The sequence below is a fragment of the Leptonychotes weddellii genome, chromosome 12 (genome assembly GCF_054177405.1).
Source record: "Leptonychotes weddellii isolate Sample4059 chromosome 12, ASM5417740v2, whole genome shotgun sequence".
In the NCBI taxonomy this organism is placed as follows: domain Eukaryota; kingdom Metazoa; phylum Chordata; class Mammalia; order Carnivora; family Phocidae; genus Leptonychotes; species Leptonychotes weddellii.
This window is the reverse complement of record NC_138380.1, coordinates 42,497,942-42,520,136: the sequence shown is the minus strand read 5'-3', so window position 1 is coordinate 42,520,136 and position 22,195 is coordinate 42,497,942. Positions and strand designations below refer to the sequence as shown.

General features: G+C 41.5%; 1 protein-coding gene across 5 annotated transcripts in view; it reads right to left on the bottom strand.

Moving 5' to 3' along the window:
* Positions 1-2,596: 2,596 nt before the first annotated feature.
* The window catches only part of CPVL (carboxypeptidase vitellogenic like), a 101,623-nt gene continuing 82,024 nt past the window's right edge, over positions 2,597-22,195 (bottom strand). For all 5 annotated transcript variants that reach the window (XM_081800331.1, XM_081800334.1, XM_081800332.1 and 2 more), the window contains 2 exons: positions 10,330-10,512; positions 2,597-2,827 (listed from right to left, as the gene is read on the bottom strand). In XM_081800331.1, the coding sequence (XP_081656457.1) occupies positions 2,612-2,827; positions 10,330-10,512 (399 nt within the window). In that variant the 3' untranslated portion in view covers positions 2,597-2,611. The remainder of the gene's footprint in view (positions 2,828-10,329; positions 10,513-22,195) is intronic.

Genomic DNA, 22,195 nt, shown 5'->3' with positions numbered 1-22,195 from the left:
ACTGAATGACACACTTCAGAATGGTTAAGATTGGGGTGCCTGGCTGGCTCAGTTGGTAGAACATTCTACTCTTGATCTCAGGGTTGTGAGTTCAAGCCCCACGTTGGACATGGAGCCTACTTTATTATTTTTTTTAAAGATTTATTTATTTATGTATTTGACAGAGAAAGAGAGAGGCAGCGAGAGAGGGAACACAAGCAGGGGGAGTGGGAGAGGGAGAAGCAGGCCTTCTGCCGAGCAGGGAACCCCGATGTGGGGCTTGATCCCAGGACCCTGGGATCACGACCCGAGCCGAAGGCAGACGCTTAACGACTGAGGCACCCAGGCGCCCCTGGAGCCTACTTTAAAAAATTAATTAATTAAATTTAGAAAATGGTTAAGATGATAACTTTTATGTTATATGTATTTCACAGAAAAACATTGGGGAAAAAAACCGTTCAATGGCCTGCCTCCCACTGCTTAAACAATGGAGCACTCACCCTTTGCCTACCATCAAGGGCCCAGGACCCTTCCCAGTCTCTCTCCTGGCTTTTATTCTCTGGGCTCCAGACTGGAAACCAGCAGGCTGTGCGCTCTGCTGGTGCTCTGCTCTTCAGGCTCCCGCTGTGAGGCTCTGCTCACCACATTTCCTCTGTCCATTTTAGCTAATTTCAGCATCTGTTCTTTTATTAATATCAGAAGTTCCCAGATAAAGCCATAACTTCTTAACTTTGGATGAACCTGGCCTCACCACCTACTAAGCTCTAGTACCTTTTAAAAACCCCGATACTCTGTCTGTCTATAGGAAGTGGGTGCACCCCTGTGACTTCACAGTTAACATTAGATGTGAAATACATGATCTCTCAGGCCTGCCTGAATGGTGGCAGAGATGTATGCGGACTCCAGTTATCACTGTACTAGCATGTGCATCATTGCAGAGGTGTGCACCCTTGTGAAACAGAAAACCACTGGGCCAGAAGCCAGGAATCTGGAATCTACTCGCAGCTCAGTCCTGAAATGGGTAAGAGACTTTGGGACAGTCACTTAACCTCTGGGCTCCATTTTTCCCACCTGGAAAATGAGATCTAAAATTTGTTCCAGCTGTAAAATACTATCTAGCTGAGATAATCCATCCTGTAATTATTAAATAACCTGAATTGATATTGATAATGAACACATAAAATAAAAATAACAATGACTCAAACTGCAATCAGGAAAAAATTGGAAATTCTGCAAAACTCGTGTTAGCAGGAACTACGCCCAATAAGGTTTGATAAGAATGAAAAACGGACTAATGACTCAAACTTTTCTTTCAATCTGTACGTGGAAAATAATTACTCTCAGTAAAATATTTTCAGTGAAATAAAGATGGGAAAGTTTGAAATGGCTTCAATGCTTTCTTCAGAAGATTTGGCTTCACGAAGTCTATTTTAGAAAGATGTCCTTAAAGAAGTTCATCAGTGTGATTCCGATTAAAATTTTGTATTTCTAACTGTGGAGTCAAAACCTCCTTGGAGTCGACATAACAATTCAGTGGGGCAAAAAGAAAACATCCTGTATTTCAAAAGCAGTGGCAGCATCAAAACAGATCGTGAACAGTAACTGCAACTTCAAGAGAAGGGCAGAGAAAGACCCCAAAAGGAACAGCAGGGTGACCCTGACAGCGTTGGCCCTGCTTATCACCAGCCAGAGAGGTGGAGCATGAGACCTTTGATCTGCACCATAATGTATTAAGCCAGTACACCCACCCACACACAGGTCACTCTTCTATTCTAAATTGCTTGCTAACTGAGCCCTTCTGGGCATTAATGAAAAGGAGATATTTCAGATCTTTCTTAGATATCTTACAGATAACTCGGTCCCAACCCTGCATTTTACAGATGAGCAAACTGAGTAAAGGCCACTGCCCCAGATGACGTAATAAGGCAGTGTCTAATTCTTAGAATGGCATAGATACCAAAGGCACGTGGCCTTCTAGGCCAGAACCAGCCAGAGGCAACAACACGCAGCCCTCCTTCTCCGCCCGATCTCCACAGGCTGGCTGGAGCTGGCTTTGGTTTTCCCAAGGCATCGCCTGACAGGGAACATATAGACAGAATGGCTCCCTCTCTCTACCCTGTTGCTCCCCAGGGAGGAGCAGGGAGGGGGCAGGCCTGTTGTCCTTCTTTTAAATGGACACTTGAGGTAACCATCCAGAGACGGGTCTACTTTGGTTCCGATTTTTAAATTAAGAGCTGTGGAGTTTGGCAGAGAGTGAGCTTTCTTTTTTGGCAGTCACATTCACATGCTTCTGTTCTGTGTGTCTAATGCTGAAAAGCAAGTCCATGGCTAAGGCCCGCTTTTTTCATTATCAGACGCTTGACATTTGCACAGGATCCTCAATCCGAGGCTCACAGAGAATGCCTTTGTTAGCACCGGGGCTCTCTTCCCTCCTTAATTCCCACCCCCCCATCTCCACACGCCACCCTCAACCCTATGCTGAGGCATAAGCGGGCAGGAGCTCTGCCAACATGTTAAAATCACCTACATAAAATGCAGATCCCTTGCCGTGTGGTAAAACACTCCCTATCACAAACACATGTGGGCCTTGCTTCCTTTGTTACCGTTTTTTGGCAGCCGGAGGAGGGCCATTTCATCTCTCAATGTGTTTTGCATTCACAAGAAGAGTCGGCGGGCTTCGTGTGGTATTGGTCGCAAGTTTCGGAGTGGCGGCCCATCCCTTTCCCCACCCCCGTAGCACGTGCTGTCTTGCCACCACAGGCTGGCTTCCCGAGCTAGAGGTGCTATGCACCGAGCCCAGCAGGACACAGGTGCGGGGCCAGGCACTGGAGCAGTTCACAAGGCTGGTCTGGAGGACATAAAGTAACAGGTGGCAGAAACAGCCATCAAGGATCTGCGCCTGATGGGACTGTCAGCATAAAGCCGTGCATCAGACGGGGGACAAGTGACCTGTCCATCGCTCCCTGGCAGCTCAACATTCATGTTAAGAGCCTTCTATTAACCTTATGTTAGCCTTAATAGCCTAAATATGACTATTTAAACGTCCCTTCAGGGTGGATTTTCAATCATTTTCCCTGATTTTGACTATTTATAATTTTCCTTTTATTATATAATTTTTCTATGTGAATCAGGGGAATAATAACAAACATTTACTATGATAAGGTACTGCTCTCTGCTAATTAACTTGTTGAATTCCCTCAATAATTCTATAAGGATATCAAAGACTGCTGTTCTTTAATTTTTTTTTAAAGATTTCATTATCTGAGGGGGGCTGGACAGAGATAGCTAAAGAGAGCACAAGAAGGGAGGAGAGGGAGAAGCAGGCTCTCCACTGAGCAGGGAGCCCAACACGGGGCTCGATCCCAGGCTGCTGGGATCATGACCTGAGCCGAAGACAGAGGCTTGACTGACTGAGCCACCCAGGCACCCCTAGACTGTTGTTCTTAAACAACGGACATTTATTTCTTACAGTTCTGGAGCTGAGACAAAGTGCTGGCCAATTTGGTTTCTGGTAGGAGCTCTATTCTGGCTTGTTGATGCCTGTTTTTTTGCTGTGATTTCCCACAGCAGAGAGAGGGAGAGCAGGTCAGCTCTCTGGTGTCCCTTCTAAGGACACTAACCCCTGCCCTTATGACCTCATTTAATTTCAACTACTTCCTTATAGGTCCTATCTCCAAATATAGTCACATCGTAGGTGAGGTCTTCAACATATGAATTAGGAGAGACACAGTTTAGTCCATAGCAGGTAGGTATTGTTATGATCCCTATGTTTTAGAGCACTGTGCTCTAATACATTGCTGGAGGTAACTTCAGAACCTCACGAATATTGCTAAGTATCTCCTTTATATTGCACCTAAGGAAAGCTTAGCAAGTATCTTTCAAACACATGAAAAAATTACCTAAAGGAGTTTTTTCCTGCATGTTTCCCTTCTATTTAGCTAACATTCCCTATCTTACTGGCAATTAAGTATCAGAAATAATATGACAGACATTGGCAAACGCACTATGGGAACAAAATGCATAAATTTTGAATCCCCATCCTATCACTGGATGATACAGGATTGTTCACCTTTTCAGAGTCTGTTTCCTCGTATGTAAAATGGCAGTGATACTGTTATGATTTGCACAGATGTTCTGATGATATCCATGAGGTATTGATCACAACGTCCAGCACATTTGCTCAAGAAGCAAAGCTATTTTTTCATAACTGAACGTAAATATTGGTAGGTGAGCCCGCCCTTATAACTCCTGTCTTTTATTGGCATACCTTCTGTTCGTTCCTCTCTTTTGTTATTTTGCACACAAAAAAATTATAGTGTCTTTTAACAGATCTATTTAAAAAGTTGATATAGATCAGAACTATTGAAACACGTATTTGTTAGAAATTAATAACTAGCTATGGTGAGCACCGTGAATTGTGTAAGACTGTTGAATCACAGACCTGTACCTCTGAAACAAATAATACATTATATGTTAAAAAAAAAAAAAAAGAAGAAGAAGATAGCAGGAAGGGAAAAATGAATGGGGGGACATCGGAGGGGGAGATGAACCATGAGAGACTATGGACTCTGAGAAACAAACTGAGGGTTCTAGAGTGGAGGGGGATGGGGGGATGGGTTAGCCTGGTGATGGGTATTAAATAGGGCACATACTGAATGGAGCACTGAGTGTTATACGCAAACAATGAATCATGGAACATTACATCAAAAACTAATGATGTAATGTATGGTGATTAACATAACATAATAAAGTGGATAAGTAAAAAAAAGATTAAAAAAAAGAAATTAATAACTAGCAATAGCAACAACAACAAAAGAAAACAACCTGAAATGGTCAACAGGAGGAGAATTGTTAAAAAAATTAATTACGTCCAATCAATGGAATATTACTTAAAGATAAATGAAGAATCTATACTGTAACTTTGAAAATATCATGTGAAAAGAACAGAGCAACAAGTACCACTTCCTGTCTTGGCAAAGAAACTTGTTGCTCTCAATCCTCCTGCTAAAAAACAAACAAACAACAAAACTAGAAAAGCTGGACAAAATACAGAACACACCCATTTGAAAGTCATGGTGACCTATCAAGGCAGCCAGGACATGAGGAGTGTATTAGTTTCCTATTGTTGCTGTAACAAATTACCACTTATTCAATGCCTTTATAACAACATATGTTTCTTATCTTATAATTCTGGAGGTTAGAAGTCTGAAATGGTCTTACTGGACTAAAATCAAGGTGTTGGCTGAGTTTCTTCTGGAGGTTCTAGAGGGTAATCTGTTGCCTTGCCTTTTTTAGTTTCTAGAGGCTGCCTGCACTCCTTGGCTCATGGTCGCTTTTGCTATTTTCAAGGTCAGCAGTGTAGCATCCTCAAATCTCTGATTCTGACTCATCAGTCTCCCACATCCACTAATTATTATTATTTTTTTAAGTAAGCTCTACCCCCAACGTGGGGCTCAAACTCATGACACCAAGATCGAGAGTTGCATGCTCTACTGACTAAGCCAGCCAGGCGCCCCCTCCCTCATTCACTTATAAAGACCTTTGTAATGATACTGAATAATCCAGAATAATTTCCCCATCTCTGTGTCAGAGGATTGGCAACCTTATTTCCATATGTAGCCTTAATTCCTTCTTCCATATGACATAACATACTCACAGATTCCAGAGATTAGGAGAGGGGCCTCTTTGGGGAACCATTATTCTGCTTACCACAAGGAGCTATGTTTACAAAGTAAAGGAGGGGGCAACAAGCTGAGTCTGACTTTCTGTGGTCCTTTCCCCATCAAAGCAATAGTTGATTCAGGGGCCAGCTGGCTACAAAACCTTTATTAAAATGATAGTTAAGAGCCCAGAAACCTGAACAGAGCTGTGGGGGGACAAAAATTGGTGTTCATGGCCTGCCTAAGAGTACTGACCCTAGTTAACACTACAGATGTCAATGTAGGACCATGGAAATAGACAGGCTAAAATACAGATTTAAATACAATCATTTCCAGACGTGATAGAAGTGCTTGACTCCTATTCTAACTGCTTGACAGAAGCAAAGTAAAATCTCTTTGAACGAAAGCATCATCAGCAAATAACTCAAACTATCTCTGTAAGTTTACCTTCATAATGTCTGACATTCCATTGAAAACTTGTAGGCATATCAAAGGATCAAGTTACCATAAAAAAACACAACAGAATCAGGCTGATGGGTGATGCAAATCTAAGAGTTATCAGTGATGTCAAATAAATCAGGCATCAAAATAAATGTGATGAATGTGTTTGAAAAAACAGGCGACAAGATGAGGAATAGATAATAATCTGAGAGTTGAGATTTATAAAAAAAGAATGAAACTGAAATTCCAGAACTATAAAAAAATAATTACTGCAATTAAAAAATAAATGGGCTAAACAACATATACGGAATAGTAGTAGGGAAGAATAGAAAATTAGAAGAGAAAATAGAGGGCACCTGGGTGGCTCAGTTGGTTACGCGACTGCCTTCGGCTCAGGTCATGATCCTGGAGTCCCAGGATCGAGTCCCGCATCGGGCTCTCTGCTCGGCAGGGAGTCTGCTTCTCCCTCTGACCCTCCCCCTTCTCATGCTCTCTGTCTTCATTCTCTCTCTCTCAAATAAATAAATAAAATCTTTAAAAAAAAAAAAAAAGAAGAGAAAATAGAAAATATCAAAACTGAAGAATGGAAAGAAGAAAGAACAGAAATAAAGCTATACAGGATGAAATGAAAAAGTCTAACATTTGCATAATTAGGTCCTAGACCGAGAGGAAAGAGAGAACAGAGCATAAGCAGTATTTGAAAGGATAATGATTGAGAATCTTCCAAAAATGACAAAAGACATCAAGTCTTAGTTTCAAAAAGCTTAAGAAACCCAAGCATAATATGCATATGTATTTAAAATCACAGCTACGTACACACAGTCAAATCTTTTGAAAACCCAAAACTGAGAAAATCTTAAAAGTAGTCAGGTGGAGGGGGGCGCCTGGGTGGCTCAATCATTCAGCGTCTGCCTTGGGCTCAGGTCATGATCCCAGGGTCCTGGGGTTGGGCTCCCTGCTCCGCGGGAAGCCTCCTTCTCCCTCTCCCACTCCCCCTGCTTGTGTTCCCTCTCTCACTGTGTCTCTCTCTGTCAAATAAATAAATAAAATCTTAAAAAAAAAAAAAAAGTAGTCAGGTGGGGGAAGAAATCACCTCCAAAGCAACAGCAGTAAAACGGACAGCTGGCCTCTGATCAGAGGTGATGCAAGTCAGGGGACAACAGAATAGTATCTTTTATGTGCTGAAAGACAGTAACTGCCTAGCTAAACTTCAGTTCCATGAAAAATGTACTTCTCAACTAAAGGCAACACAAAGACATTTTCAGACAAAAAAAACAAACTGTTGCCAACATAACTTTACTAAAATAAATAATGGATTTTTTTTAAGCAAAAAAATAATAATAATTCCAGTCGGAAGCATGGAAATGGGAAAGCGGCTGAAGGGGTACGAATGGATCAATTTGTGGGTAAGTCACAGTGACATGGGTAAGTCATGGCTGTGTAACATGATGCAGGTAACGTTTTGTGGTGTTCGAACTGTGTGCAGAATTTTTTGTTTTGTTTTTAATGATAACACAAAACCAGGAGAGTTGGTAAGGAAGATCTAAGGTTCTTGCATTTATTTGGAAAGTGGTAAAATTCTAATTTATATTAGGATTAAGTAAGTCCAGAATTTATATTTTATCCTTAAGTATAATCATTAAACAAGATTAAATGATGTACAGCATAACAAGCTTCTAGAGGGGAAAAAACCCAAAAATGATATAAAACATTTGAGTAATATAAAAGGATGCAATAAAGAAAAGAGAAATACAAATAAGTAAGATGAGTAGGAAACAAACAGTAAAGCAGTAGATTTAAACATAATATATCAGTAATTACACTAAATGTAAATGGACTATTCCATTTAAAAAAATATTGTCAGGCTCTATTAAAGAAATATAAAACCCAATTATATGCTACTTAAAAGAGATACATCTTAAATATAAGGATACAGAAAGATTGAAAACAAAGAGCTGAAAAAGATGTCTCATGTAAACATTAATCAAAAGGAAGTTGGCATTGTTATACTACTATCAACAAAACAGACTTTAGGGCAAGAAGCATTACTAGACTTAAAAAGGGACACTTTATAAGAATAATGTTGATTTAATTTACCAGGAAAGTATAACAATTCTATGGCTGTATGCACTTAATGACAAAATAAATAAAGTAAAAATGTATGTAAAAGGAGAATAGGAAATTCATATTAATTATATATATAATATTCATATTATATTGTAGCACATATTACATATAGTATCATATATATATTAGAATACTGTACAGTGATGAAAATGAAGTAACAACTGCTACATTCAAGAGAGTAAATAAATCTCATGAACATAAAGTCAAGCAAAAATGTCCCGAAGAGTACATACAAAATGTGTCCATTTATAAAATTTCAAAACTAGCAAAGGTAACCTTGGATATTAGAACTCAGGATAGTGGTTACCTTGGGAAGAAGGGGGAATAGTGACTACGGTGGGGACATTAGTTCTATTCTATTTCTTTATTTAGGTGATGGTTACATGGGTATCTTTGCTCTGTGAAAATTCATTTACTTGTAATTTGTGATTTGTGAATTTTTCTATATTATGTTATAACTCAACAAATAAGTTTATTTTTAGAAAGGAACGAAGCAGAATCAATCTTATATAACTTAAAATTATGTAAAATTTATGTAACATTGTGCACATAGGAATTAATTAAAATTAATTAATCCGACAATTTCAGATGTCGAAATGTTGACTTTTTCTTTTCTCTTAAAAAAAACATATTTAAATTGCTATATATATATAACTTGTGTTATTTAAAAACAGAAAATAAATACCAAAAATGAAGTCCAGAATATCTTCTGCAAATGGAAAGCCTCCACTTGTCCAGGGATTCCAATCTTTTGGAATCAATCTCAGAGTTAACCAATTATTGTGATTTCTCAAGTCAATACCCAACCCAAGACTGCCCATGCTCCAGTTTACAGAAGACCCAGGGCAGACACTGCGCTCACCGTCTCCTCTCCAGATCTCTCTGCAGGTCAACAGACACCCCTCTCTCCGTCCTTCCCCAGCCTCATTTTCAGACCTCACATGCGTCCTGCCAGAACTGTTTCTGCTCTGACTCATTTACTTTGCTGTGGCACTGGTTTTTAATTCTTTGGTATAATTTATCTCAATTTAGAAACTATAATGTTTTAAGTTTTCCAACATAGAGTTTCCTTTTCCTTGAGCCCAGAACGATGTCTCTCAACTGTTTCCTTTGTTCAAGGTTATTAATGTTGCACAATATTTAAATTTCGTATATGTTATTAAATGGTTAGAATGATGGGTGGGGGCGGGGGGGACGGAAGGGTACCTTCATACATTAGACTACCCATAATTTCTGCTTGATCTATCATTTCTTCTAACATAAGTGAGTAATGCAGATCACAACTCAGTGACCCTTATGAAATTTGTTGTGAACTCTCATTTACTTTTCCAAAGCAAAGTACTTTCAAGGTAGTATGCCTCTGAGATTAATTTTTATTTGGAGCATGGATTTGCCTAATGAAAAGCTCGAGCATTGGAAAGCTGTAATTCCAAATACTCAAAACTACAGAACTAAGGTCCCAATGTTGCCTCCAATAAAAAAATTGCAGGAAAAAAAAATTCAGGTCCAGAAGACTTAAATTTCTCCTCTTGACTAACTAAGCAAAAGCATTCTCAATTTCTCCAAGAACTTTCTGGAGGTAAACAGTGTAATCATCATGTAATCACCAACAAAGCCCTGCTGACCCTTGAGGAGCTGAGACCTGCAGATTGGAGGCACAGTGGACAGGCTTGGCCAGGAGCAACGTCTGACCCCTGAAGTGGAGGTCACACTAGAGGCATCAGATGGACAGATTTTGTCCTGGGGCTTCATGGGTGAGCCCCAAATGTGAGCACAGATTTGCCAGGAGAGATTACACTGAATCTAACTCATGTCATTTGTTCAAGCTCCCCTTTGTCCCCAAATAGACTAACCTTCTCATTGATGATTTGCCTTTTTGGGCTGAGTATTACCTTTTTGAGTGTCGCCTTATCTCCTGAACAATATCTAAACTTTCAACTTGTTTCACATGAAGCACTATGTACTTTAATGAACTTAGACACTCTGCTCTGTGGAAAGTAGGGCCGCAGAAGACACACTTTGACCCGGCGTAGGCCAGTCATGACTTACTAGTGTTCAGCCTTTCGTTTCCATCCCACCATCCCCTTCCCCACAACCTACAGGTCCCGAAGTGTCTCCATACCTGATAGAAGTCATCCACCTGCCGCACATAACCAGCCACTTCGTTATCGGATTTAAAGACCTTCCAAACTTTTCTTTCTGCCTGCTTGTATTTCTGGGACCCCTTCCACTTCATGGTCATCAGAGAGCGCTCAGTCAGGGAAGCTGCCACAATGATGTCCAGTTGGCCATTGTAGATCAGAACCTGAAACAAAACTGAGCTGTGGGCAAATGCGGGATTCAGCAGGTAAAGTCGGGTAATCTATCTAGGTATAGATAGTGTGTGCACGAGAGAAAAGGTAATGGGAAGTTTTCTGATACTGTGCTCAAGGGAGGCCAGCCCAGCAGGTAAGTGGGGTCATTTTCTTCTAGTTGGCCACACACACCAACAACCTGAAATCAACACAAGCCTTGGCTCAGCCATTGCAATTCTTCCAGAAGTTCGAACCTTCATAGGAATCTGCATAAAGGCTTCTCTCAGTTACAAAAGCATTTGTGTTGTATTATCCAGTGATAACTCTTCGATGTACAGCTATGTTCAAGAAGAGGATTGTGGTTACATTTTACTGGAATGAGGAACACTACACCATTGGATTTGTGTGAAGACTGCATTTCATTAACTCAGCTTTCAGGCTGGTGAGCTGAGCATTCTCTCAGGAGCTGCTAATCCATACTGCTCTCCCCTCCAACACTGATTTTTACAGTGGCATCTATAATTTTATGAGGCAGATGGATAGAAGCAGGTGCCTCAGATTTGTTTCTTGTTGGAGGCAACTCTGTTTGCCATGCCACTTACAAGGACTCCTTTTCTTACATGTGATAGCCACTTGTCAACAATGAGGAATGTCTCTTCTTCCTAGAGTACAATTTTTATTTTTTTTTGCTAAGATGGTGGATATTAGAGGAGAAACAACTCCGAAGCAACTCCTGTCTTTTCTCCAAAAACAATAAAATATTCAACTGGCTTGGGAAAGAATTCAGATAATACCCAGTGCTGATGAAGTGTAAAACGGTGCTACTCTTCAGGAAAGCAATGATCCGTTTTTAACAAAAAGATTTGAAAATGCTGAGACTCTCTGTCCCAATAACCCCAGTTTGTGGAATGAATTCTATGAAAATAAGCCCCCCAAATATATATATATATATAAATATATATATATATATATAATCATATTCATTGGGTGTTATAATGAAAAACTGAAACACAGTCTAAAAGTTCCTTAATTAGTGAAGGGGTTAAATAAACTGTGGTACAGAAATTCTATGGGATAGTGCAAAACCATTTAAAATGTTCCACTGAACCACGTAGCAATGTGGAAAATACTTCTCACATACTGTTAAGTATGAAAGCTGAAAGTCAAATATATATCACAATCATGAATGTAGAAAGTAGGCATACATGTTTACATATATGGAATACAACTTTAAAAAACATGAAAACAGTTGGTTAACTTAGGTGGTACAAATCTGAATAATATTCTCCTTTGTTTTCCACTCTTTTTAGGTTATTTTTATGCAACTAACACGATATTAATTCTCGTAAGGCATCGTCACTCAACCCCCAACAAAGAGGTTTTCCTCAACTCCATGCTACCTTTGATCTACTTGGAAGTTCTGGTTTCGCTCAAGTGAAGACCTTTGGTTGAATCCTCAAATTGGATATAAAATGTTTCACTACATATGTTTCCATCTCTGCCTTCCTGGTGTAGGCTTCTTAAAAGGCTTGCACATAATTAAACAAGCCCAGGACTTTTACACACTCCAAATCCTCAAGCAGCAGTGGGCCAGGATTCAGCCTAAGATGAAAGAGCCCTGGGCCTCTGCGGCCGGAGCCTGGGATCTTTTATGTTACCCCATCACCATCACCACCTCCGCTCTCCTAAGCAGAAACCCAAAGGGAAAACTCCTGATCGATTTAAAGCCTCTTTAAAAAACTCAATTCAACTCTAGCAATAAAAATTTGCATTGTTTATACAAAGAAATTGCCTCAAAGACCTTGGGTACTTATGGCCCATGCAAAACTCCTACAGCTGTTTTGCCAACAGTATGGAAACAATTACCCATGATCTGTGCCAGTGAACAAGGCTTAAATCGTCCACCAATTGAGGAAGGCCTGATTAACAAAGATAATCATCTATAAAGTAATTCCTCTTATAGAATTCCATGAAAAGATGCTGATTAACTAGCAAATACGCAAGTACATCTGGTTGTTTTCCACTCTGTGGCCACTAAATGAAGCTCACATCTTTCTGAGTGTCTCTTGTAGCTACCTTACTATCATCAGTATATTTTGAAATTGATTTGAATTTTTTATCTTTCAGGGATGCAAATCCACAGGGTACGGCAAAAACAGGCTTATTTGTACAGTAGTAGAGTACATGTTCGTTGGACTGAATTGAAATGAAGTCCATCCCTGAGCTGTGCCCCTTGTTATTCAAGACTCATCACAAACAAGAGCACTAACTCTCTGGAACGAGGCAGTGAAGGGCTGAACTACATAATTTTGTGCATGTGATGTGTAGAAGGCCTACTTCTGGCTGCAAATGGAAATCTTCTTAAAGCAAGGAACACATTTTTAACTTCTAAAGGGCACGTAAGTCAGATGCAAAAAAAAAAAAAAGAAAGAAAGAAAAGAAATCAGATTAATGATCAAGCGAGGTGATTTCAAAGCTGGCATTTTAGGCTGCCAGCATTAAATATAAGAATTCCAGAGCTTTTATTTTTATCTAAATGTCACATTTACTCTCATCAGCCCTGACAGGAATATCTCAGTTGCCTTTAGGGCTGGGTGAGTGGGAAGAGAGATCCCAGGATCCAGTGACAGTGAGCTGAGGAGTCAGGAGGGTGGAGCTTAGGGGTGGGTGGTCCCGAATCCACGTCCTGGTAGTCAGAGAGGTTCCAGGACAAAGCCTAAGCCCTGACGAGCTGGCCAGTTACGAAGGATCTGCATATATTTCCTCCACTTCTTCCTGGTGGGGTGACCAGCTGCCCCAGTCAGCCTGGCCTGAGGAGTTTCCCAGGAGGCAGGGCTTTCAGGCTAACCCTGGGACAGTCTGGGGCAAACCTCTCCCTGAGGCTTGCTGGTATTTTAGGCAACAAGATCTAAAGACAGAGAGGAGGAGACAGAAATGAATGCAGCTTTCAGCTACCCTTGTCTTCTCAGTAAGGATTTAACAAAACAAGGCAGAAGGGAAAGACTGGTTGGATGGAGGTGGTTTGCAGTGACAACACCAGGCAGCCCCCCGAAACCCCCAGTTTCCTCATTTTCTTTCCTGGACAGCTGTGAAGCCTCAATTAAACAGCAAAGGCACTCCCTTTAGAGTTTTTTTTTTTTCTTTTACTACTTGGAGGTCTGACCGGTTAGCTTGGTGAAATTGATGGTTTTGTGAAGACATGGAAAAATAACATTAAAAAATCAATGAAGACCATGATTCCACTGTTTGTACTCTATAACATTTTCAAAAAGATGCTTCAAACTTGGGAAAAGAATACATCAAAATACTAACAGTTAAGGTAGCTAAAATATGGATGATTTGTTTTGACTTGACTGTTTTCTAGGGGTTTTTTTGGGGGAGGTAAATGTAATTAGGATATTTTTATAATGAGAAAATAGTAAAATAATAACACTAAGAGGTTGGGAACCTTGGTTGGCAAAAGGTGGGTCTTTGCTGAGGAATAATTTGTATTAACTCAAATATTACCAGCTGTCGATTTTCATGACAACTAGGTAAAAATAGCCTAACTAGTTTGTTTGTAGATGATCTTAAAAGCCCATTCCAGAATTCAAGCATTTATTAGAAATGGTAGGAGGTGACTGGATTACAAGCATTGTTTGTTTGTTTGGTCAAAAGGCAGAGGTGAGAAAAGCATTTTTGTTATTTACCTTCCCAAGTGCTTTCTTGTACATATGGCTTTATTCTCGGACTGCTTCACGAGGTCAGGACGAGAGGAATTACAACGTCTGCCTCTACTTAACTGTTAAGGAAATTGGGACTCAGCGAGGTGCCAGAATGTTTCCGAGATCCCAGACTTCCAAACTCCTACCTAGAACTCCTTAAGAAAAAGAGCTAAATTCCTTCAAACCAACAGACATTTCCTGACGCCCCACAGCTAAATGTTTAGTGCTACCAAAAGCCTCCGGGAACGGAGGGTTGGTTGAGTAGGAGACACAGTTCACATCTCTGGTTCAGAAACAACCTCGGTCTGTTCGTCCAACTCTGGTGACATCTCTCAGTCATTTCTCACTGTGGCTCTCTGGACAAGGATGTGTACAAGACTGTTATTCAGCTGGTGACAGATGCCTCACTTCTGTGGTAGGGAGTGCCCCTGATGAAGCAGCTGTAGTACATAGAGCATTGGCTCCCCGAGGACCGGGCTCTCCTAGCGCTTGTTCTGCCTGCAGCCTTGCGCAGGGCCTGGCCTCCCGTGAATGGTATTGACACTTACTGGGTACAATCAGTTGCACTTTCTAAACGTTTTCTGTAATGCTATATGTTGATCGTCGATTGCTTTGGCCTGCCTAGGTCCACTCTCCCTTCCCCTGATAACAGGACTCCCACACCCTCAATGGATCCAGCCTTAGTGGAGGCTGTCAATCGCAATATCCTGCCTTCTCCGTGCACAGGATGAGCATCTGTCCTAAGCTAGGGCACTCAAATGCTCTTTTCATAAAATCTGAACTGTGGGCAGAGGGACATAGGGTTCCCTGATGAGTCTGCCCATTAGCTTTCCTACCTGGATCCCCAGAATTTTCCTTGGTCCCAATCTTTCCTCACTCCGGGTCTTCAATTTTTCCGTGAATTCTGTGACCTATCACGTCTTCTGATCAATTCCTTTTATGCTTTGAGTAAGCCCAGTTGTTTCTGTTGCTGAAAGCATGAAATCCAAACTCCTATACCAGTGAATGGACCTGTTGTCACCCAGGACCCAGCATGCAGTAACTGGGAACCCCTGGACATGTGGCTTAGCCTCCACGGGCTGCATTCCCTTTTCTGGACATGAAGATGGGAAGACCTACATCTCACTGTAGTGAGAGTAAATGAGATACTGTGCACAGAGTTGCTAGCATGGTGCCTAATGCAAATTAGGAGTTTGGTGCGTGTTAGGTCCTCCTCCTTCTCAAGTAGGTTGATGACTGGAAAATGACTTGGAAGACTCAATAAAGCCCTTCTTCTAAAATAAGCCTTCAGAATATGCAGATGGTACTTTCGTGTCAAATACTCAGTTGCCAATCTCACTCTTCCAGAAAAGGCCTATAGTAGGGGGAAATCCAGCCAGGATAAACCTGAACTCCATCTATTCAAACACCTGAAATAACATGCCTTTCACTACTAATTTTACACACGTTGGGCACGGTATCTCAGCAATCTTTTCTTGGTAGTCAGAGCCATAAGTTTATAAATTACTCCTGTAATGGAACTTTTAGTTTTGAAGCCTGGGATTCAAGATTGCAAGGAATTTCCCCATACTTAACTGACAGAAAAGTAGGGTAAAGAGTATCGCTTTTAAAAGGACGTTTTCTGAATCACAGCAGAATGCTCTCATTCTTCCTCTGCTGGAAGAACTGTACTAAGCATTGTACATCCATGATTTCACAACACCCCCAAAAGGCTGGTGTTATTTATCCCATTTTAGGGGCAAGGAGACAAAGGTAGAGGGAAATGAGGCAACTGGTGGTAGAGAGTCAAGCTCCGATCTGCTTGAGTCCAAAGTGTGTGCTTCTAACCCCTCTTCTGCACGGCCTCACTGTCTAAATCACTGCCCCCCAAAGGAACACGTCAAACAGGTACTTTATTCCATACTTGCAATTCCACAGGCAAGAAGCATGGGATGAAGGATGGATGTTTATAGTGGACAGCACAGTCTGTGGCCACGTTTGAATCCTAACTCTGCCACTTACTAGCAAGATGATCTTAAGTTAACTCAATCTGTCTAGAGCTCCATTTCCTCATCTGTAAAATGGGTGGAAGAGAAGCGTCTATGACAGAGGGTCCCGGGGGGGATGACATAACATAATCACGTAAAGCTCTCTGCATTCTGGGCACATAGTAAATGCTCAGTGAATGCTACTAGCTATTATTATTATCAACACATCTGAAGAGCTCAACATAGCTATTCAAATAGCTCCACAATTTCCAAGCAAGATGTTACCTGTGAATTACAATTGTGATTTAGGTCATAGTAAAGAGTTATAATTCCAGTACAACTGCACTAGCTCATTGGTTTGACAAAACAAACAGCAGAGGCTCATAAGAATAGTCTGATGCGTGCAGACGGAAGGCCTGAGCTCCAGCCCCCCAGCCCCAGCTCAGCGTCCCGAGGCCGGGGCTTACTGAGTGACCTTGGGTATGTCATTGACTCGCTCTGAGCCTTACTTAATCTCCTCCGTGAAGTGGACTATTTATATTCTGGGATTGTAGGGAGGGCAGGATGGGAGGTGAGATGCAAAAGTATCCTGTAACCTGAAGAGCAGGATTTTATCAATATCGTGGTTACTTTTGATCAAGAAAAATCTGAAAAGTCCATTTCTGTAGTGGAATGCAGAGGTTTTAAATTGGCTGCTCAAGGCCTGAGTTCAGCTTGCAGATAGATGCTCACGTGGTCTACATGGTGTTGCTGCTGCTTTTCCAGTTAGATGCTGGCACTGATCTACTGGGAGATCTGACCAAGCCTTGCCTGGATTTCCACTCACCCACAGTGAGCTAACCCTAGGCAGTGTCTGCCCCCTCAGGCCAGCCCCACCCCTTCCTCGGTGTCCCCCCTGACAGAGATGCAAGGGCACCTGTCATCGACTCAGTGCTTATGCTATTGTTTGTCTTAGAAGAGGAAAATATTTCTCTGTATCTGTCTTTGTCATCGGTAAAAAAGAAAGATCAACAGTTCTCAATCCAACTCTATTCATTTATTTCCTTTCCTTCCTGGATCCACAGGCAGCTGAATTTCACTTCCATTGAAAAATGGAAGGGAAGTGGCCTTTTGTCTGAGTTGGAGGAAAGAGTACATGCTCACTTATATATGGAGTGTGTTTTGTTTGTTGGCTTGTTTAATCTGCTCCTGGGAAATCTCTACTTATTCAATAGTAAATATTCATGGAGAGCCTGAGGACTAGACACCCAGGGAACAGATATGAAAAGGTGTGACCCCTATCCTCCTAACACTCCAGACTTTTTTTTAACTTTCCAAAATTCTTCTAATAATTAGAAGAGGAGAGGAACATTTACTCTTTCATCTCTAAGTTCTCCTAAAAGAGCGGTCAACGAAAAAGTCAGTTCCACTTAAATCTTTCTAAAATCTAGTCATTTTAACATTTTAAACCAGAAACTTTTCAGGTTCTAGATATATATACATCAGTTTTTTTTCATGGATTTAACTCTCTCAGCAAGAAAACCTCTCCCTAGTAAAGACCTGATGAACAGAATCAGATGATAATTAACCTTATTTTACACAATGCACACCTCTGAAGGGTAAATATTTTCCAGGCAGATAATAAAGCAACCAACCATTACCCAAGACAGCCACAGACCAGTTTACCTGCAGACTCACCTGAAAATACCCCGCCCCTCCCCAAAGTCAGATTCTGACTTCAAGTAATTTAGGGGGTCGCACATGATACTCAAAGGGGAAAAAAGACATCTGTGCTTTTCATGGTGGCTGTACAACTGAATACTTGAAAGAAAGGATTTAGGGCAGAAAGGTGTATGAGTCTGATTTCAATATATTTTCACTGTCACCAGTAGAAAAGCATGAGACTGAAAATAAATCATGTGAGGGCCACTTACTGATCTAAACCTTAGCTTTTTTTTTTTAAAAAAACCCAAACTGAAACACACGTGTTACCGACAGAACACAAAGCTTTTCTCTCAGCTTCCCCCACTACTCCTCTACTTATTAGGAAAATTACTGAAATGCCGCCAAAGGGGGCTCTGGTCTCTCGGTACGACAGGAAAGCAAACTGTGCTTTTGCGAGGAGTCTGGATTTTTGTTGTTGCATTTTTTAGATGAGAGATTTATGCTTATATTTGGCCCATTTACAATCCATCATAATACTTTGCAGACAAAGTTATGCTCTTTTCCCAATGATCTAGTGACCTTAATCTCTAACATTTTGTGGTTTCCTGTTTGGGGAAATGATTGAACAGCAGCCTACACTATTCCAGGCTGCACAGTGGTCCCAGTTGGCCGCTATCTGTCTTAGTTTTGAATGTTCTCCTGTGCACTAATCAAAAGAAAATTTTTTTCTTTTAAAAAAGAAGCTTTCCCTACAGATGCTAAATCAATGAAACTCCCACAAAGCAGCCCTCCACACTTCCTCTTCTGGCTGCCTTACTTATCATTCTTCTATTACAAACCCCAATGTAGCCGGGAGTTCTTTCTGCCTGAGGCAATTAGCATGACCCACCGGTGCCTTTCTCCTGAACAGAAGAGAATTAACTTCACTAATATCCACTTCAACCTAGGGCAATTCCCGAGGGTTTCCCAAAAGCTCGACTGCAAAAGAGAAACTGAATTTCAGCTGTGGAGGATAATGTTCCAGAAGGTTGGCGACTGCAGGCAGAGCTATTATCCTTTCACGGACAATGCCTCAGTCCCAGTTGCCCATTGTTTGCACTTTTGGCCCTGCTTCTTCCTGGTGATTCTGCAGGGAGACGGGGCTGTAATGCAGGAAGCCGGAGTCCTCAGGGCCTGCCTAGAGAAGGCTGGTGGGAAAATAACACAACCACTGAATGAAACAGTAGTCACTTCTGCAACCAAGCTGTTCTTCAAAAGGGACATATTCTGCTTTCAAGTTTAAGGAGAAGGGAAGACAAAGAAAGAGGGAAAATGAACTTAGAATAAACACCCCCATGTGCCTGCCATTCCCCCACCAGCTGGTTATGCCAAGATGAGTAAAGAAAAACGGAAGTGGAGAAACAAGTTGGAGTGAGCATCCAGCGATTATACAAATAATGTCTTTTGGCCAAAGAAAATTATTCCTGCTTACTTGCAACTTAACTCTAAATAATTCAGTTGCTTTTAGAGGGGAACAAGAAGCAAAGCCAACTTGAAAAGGATCCAGTAAGCCATCACTGCACCCAAGGCTCTTTGAAAGAAAATTTAACTACTAGAAATTTAACTAGAATAGCACACTTAAAATTACTTCTAATAATGACCCAGAATAATATATTTCCTCCAGTTGGAATAGAAAAGTCATAGGGGCCCACTTGAGGGGAGTTTTTGCTTGGCTTCTTGTTTCAGGGCCTGCCCTCAGAGCCCTTTTCTGATTCCCTAACCTCTTAAGAGTCTCCTCTGACCCTCCTCACAATAACTGGATTTAAGGAACTGAAATTGCCCCAGGAGCAGGCCTGCCATTTCCCAGACGAGTCTCTCCAGAGAGGAACTGTCCTCCCTGGTTCTCAGAATGCCAGCTTTAAGGTCACACCAAGGGTCATCTCCAAAGACTGTCTCATGCTTGCCAATGTTGTTACTCTACTGAAAGGGAGGCCAGGGAGCCAATTCTTTCCTTTCCCACATTATTAAATGAACTTCATTAGTGAGTATACATTTGTACTCAACCCATCCAACAAGAAACAGCCCCATGGAAGAAATAAAAAATACTGTAATTTATAATCATTAAGTCTACAGGTATTGACCTGCACTAATCAATATAGTAGCCACCAGCCACATGGGCCTAGTGAGCACTTGGAACATGGCTAGTCCAAACTGAGATGTGCTATCAGTCTAAGATTCACACTGGATTTTGATGACTTCCTACAAAGAAAAGAATGTAAAATATCTCAATAATTTCTTAATATTGATGGCATGTAGATATAATATTTTGGGTATACTGGGTTAACGAAAATGTTATTAAAATTAATTTCACCTGTTTCTTTATATATTTTTAATGTTCCTTCTGGAAAATTTTAAACCACGTATGTGGCTTGTATTATATTTCTCTTGGACATCAGCCACGTATACCTTGGGTTTGGTAGATCCTGCAAAGGAAATCTGTCCCTTTGTCAACAGTTGCCAAATGAGAGACACAACTTCCAAGGACAGCCACTCCGAAAGGAGCAATCTGCAGTTCACTGAGCCGGACTCAGGAAACTGGAAAACAGTCCATGTGCAGGAGTGGGAGTTGTCCCTACAGTCTCAGTTATTCTGGCAATAGATAGGAGCTGTAGAAAACCCTTTGCCATCAAGTATCCTTCCAGCTGCCCGCTCCTCGACATCCCTGTCACTCAAGTTCAAAAATAAAGAGCTTTGCTATAGATCTGAGTGGGTCCACCAAGGATTCTGAGAGGGGAAAAAAAGGGAAGTGGAGGCCCTGACACTGTGCAGTGTTACTGGGGCTTGCCCTCCCTTTTGCGCGGGAAGGGCAAGGAAATGACCTCCCTGCTGAAGCTATCTCAAGGATCAACAGAGAGCGGGTGGTCTGCCATAGGAGAAATGCCCAACAACCTCAACAGGCATCAATTTAGAAGTGCTCAGAAGGGGCGCCTGGGTGGCTCGGTGGCTCAGTGGCTCAGGTCATGATCCCGGGGTCCTGGGATCGAGTTCCGTATCGGGCTCCCTGCTCAGCGGGAAGCCTGCTTCTCCCTCTCCCACTCCCCCTGCTTGTGTTCCCTCTCTCACTGTGTCTCTCTCTGTCAAATAAATAAATAAAATCTTAAAAAAAAAAAAAAGAAAGTGCTCAGAAGATCCCAAAGGAACACAAACAGTGGAAAGGGAGGCCCTCCACTACCCTGTGAGTAGAGCACTCAGCAAGATACAGTCCACTCTGGATTCTGGCTGGCCTTTGACACAGGTCAATCCATCAGCTTTCTCTTCTCCCTTGACAAACTTCCCTTCCAGCCTGAGAAAGTTCTAGTTCTCTGCAAATGAGGATTACTTTGCCTTTTATATTAGAAGACTAAGAGTAATTAGGGACTCATCCAAGGAACCAGAAAAGCCACTTCTAAAAGTCTAATTCGCCTGTTTTCTTCAGTCCCCAGGTGAGCAGCAAAGTTAGTGAAAAGTTTCCAACCAGGCTGATGTCCTCATGAGAGAAGACATGTACCTGGTCATACAGCTCCCTTGTCCTTACCAAATTAAAAAAATAAATAAATAAAGTCTCACTGATGCTCTGTGCTCTTTCTGTTTTCACCTACACAGAGAAACCTGGTATCAGTTACATGCAAGATTCTCTTCCCCATACTCTCAATAGTGATATTCCATCAAAGCCACTCCAGGAGCTTGCAATTAGTTTGGGGTTTTTTTTGGTTTGTTTTTTTTCTCCCAAAAACATAACTCCCCCTTGTTTGGTAAGTAAAGCACTTTTTGCCTATTTTTTTCCAGAGAATAAGCTCAAAAGGATTGTGCAAATCACTGTAATAAATATGAGGACTCTGAAAAGGATGAAGAAACAGACATGAATATTCAGAGTGAACGGAGCCCAGGGAGACAAAGGAGAGTCAAGACACAAGAGGTCAGGGGTGCCTGCCCTGCTCTTCTTTCAAAAAGCCTGGTTGAAGTTTCCAGTTTTCATCCAGTCACATGTCACTCAGCACAGGAACCCTGTAGACTGGTACTCAGTGACAAGACGTGGGAGTTGCTCATAATAATCAAGTTGACGGCACAGATTGACCCATGGAAGGGGTATCACTGGGCAACTTCCACAGAGCAGGGCAGGCCAATCCAGTGACGCCACGGCTCTGGAAGAGCCCCAGGGGCTGTAACTGTGGTTTCCTCAGGCAGCGGCAAGCGTGCGAACATTGCCTCCCCTTTTGGACTGATAGACCAGGTCAACTGCCACTGAATTAAGTCATACTCAGATGGAAGAAGAGGAAACTCTAGTGGAAAAAGCACTAAACCTGGAGTCAGATTCTGTGGCCAATGGGCTCAAATGATGATGGCGAAGGTTAGAAAAACCA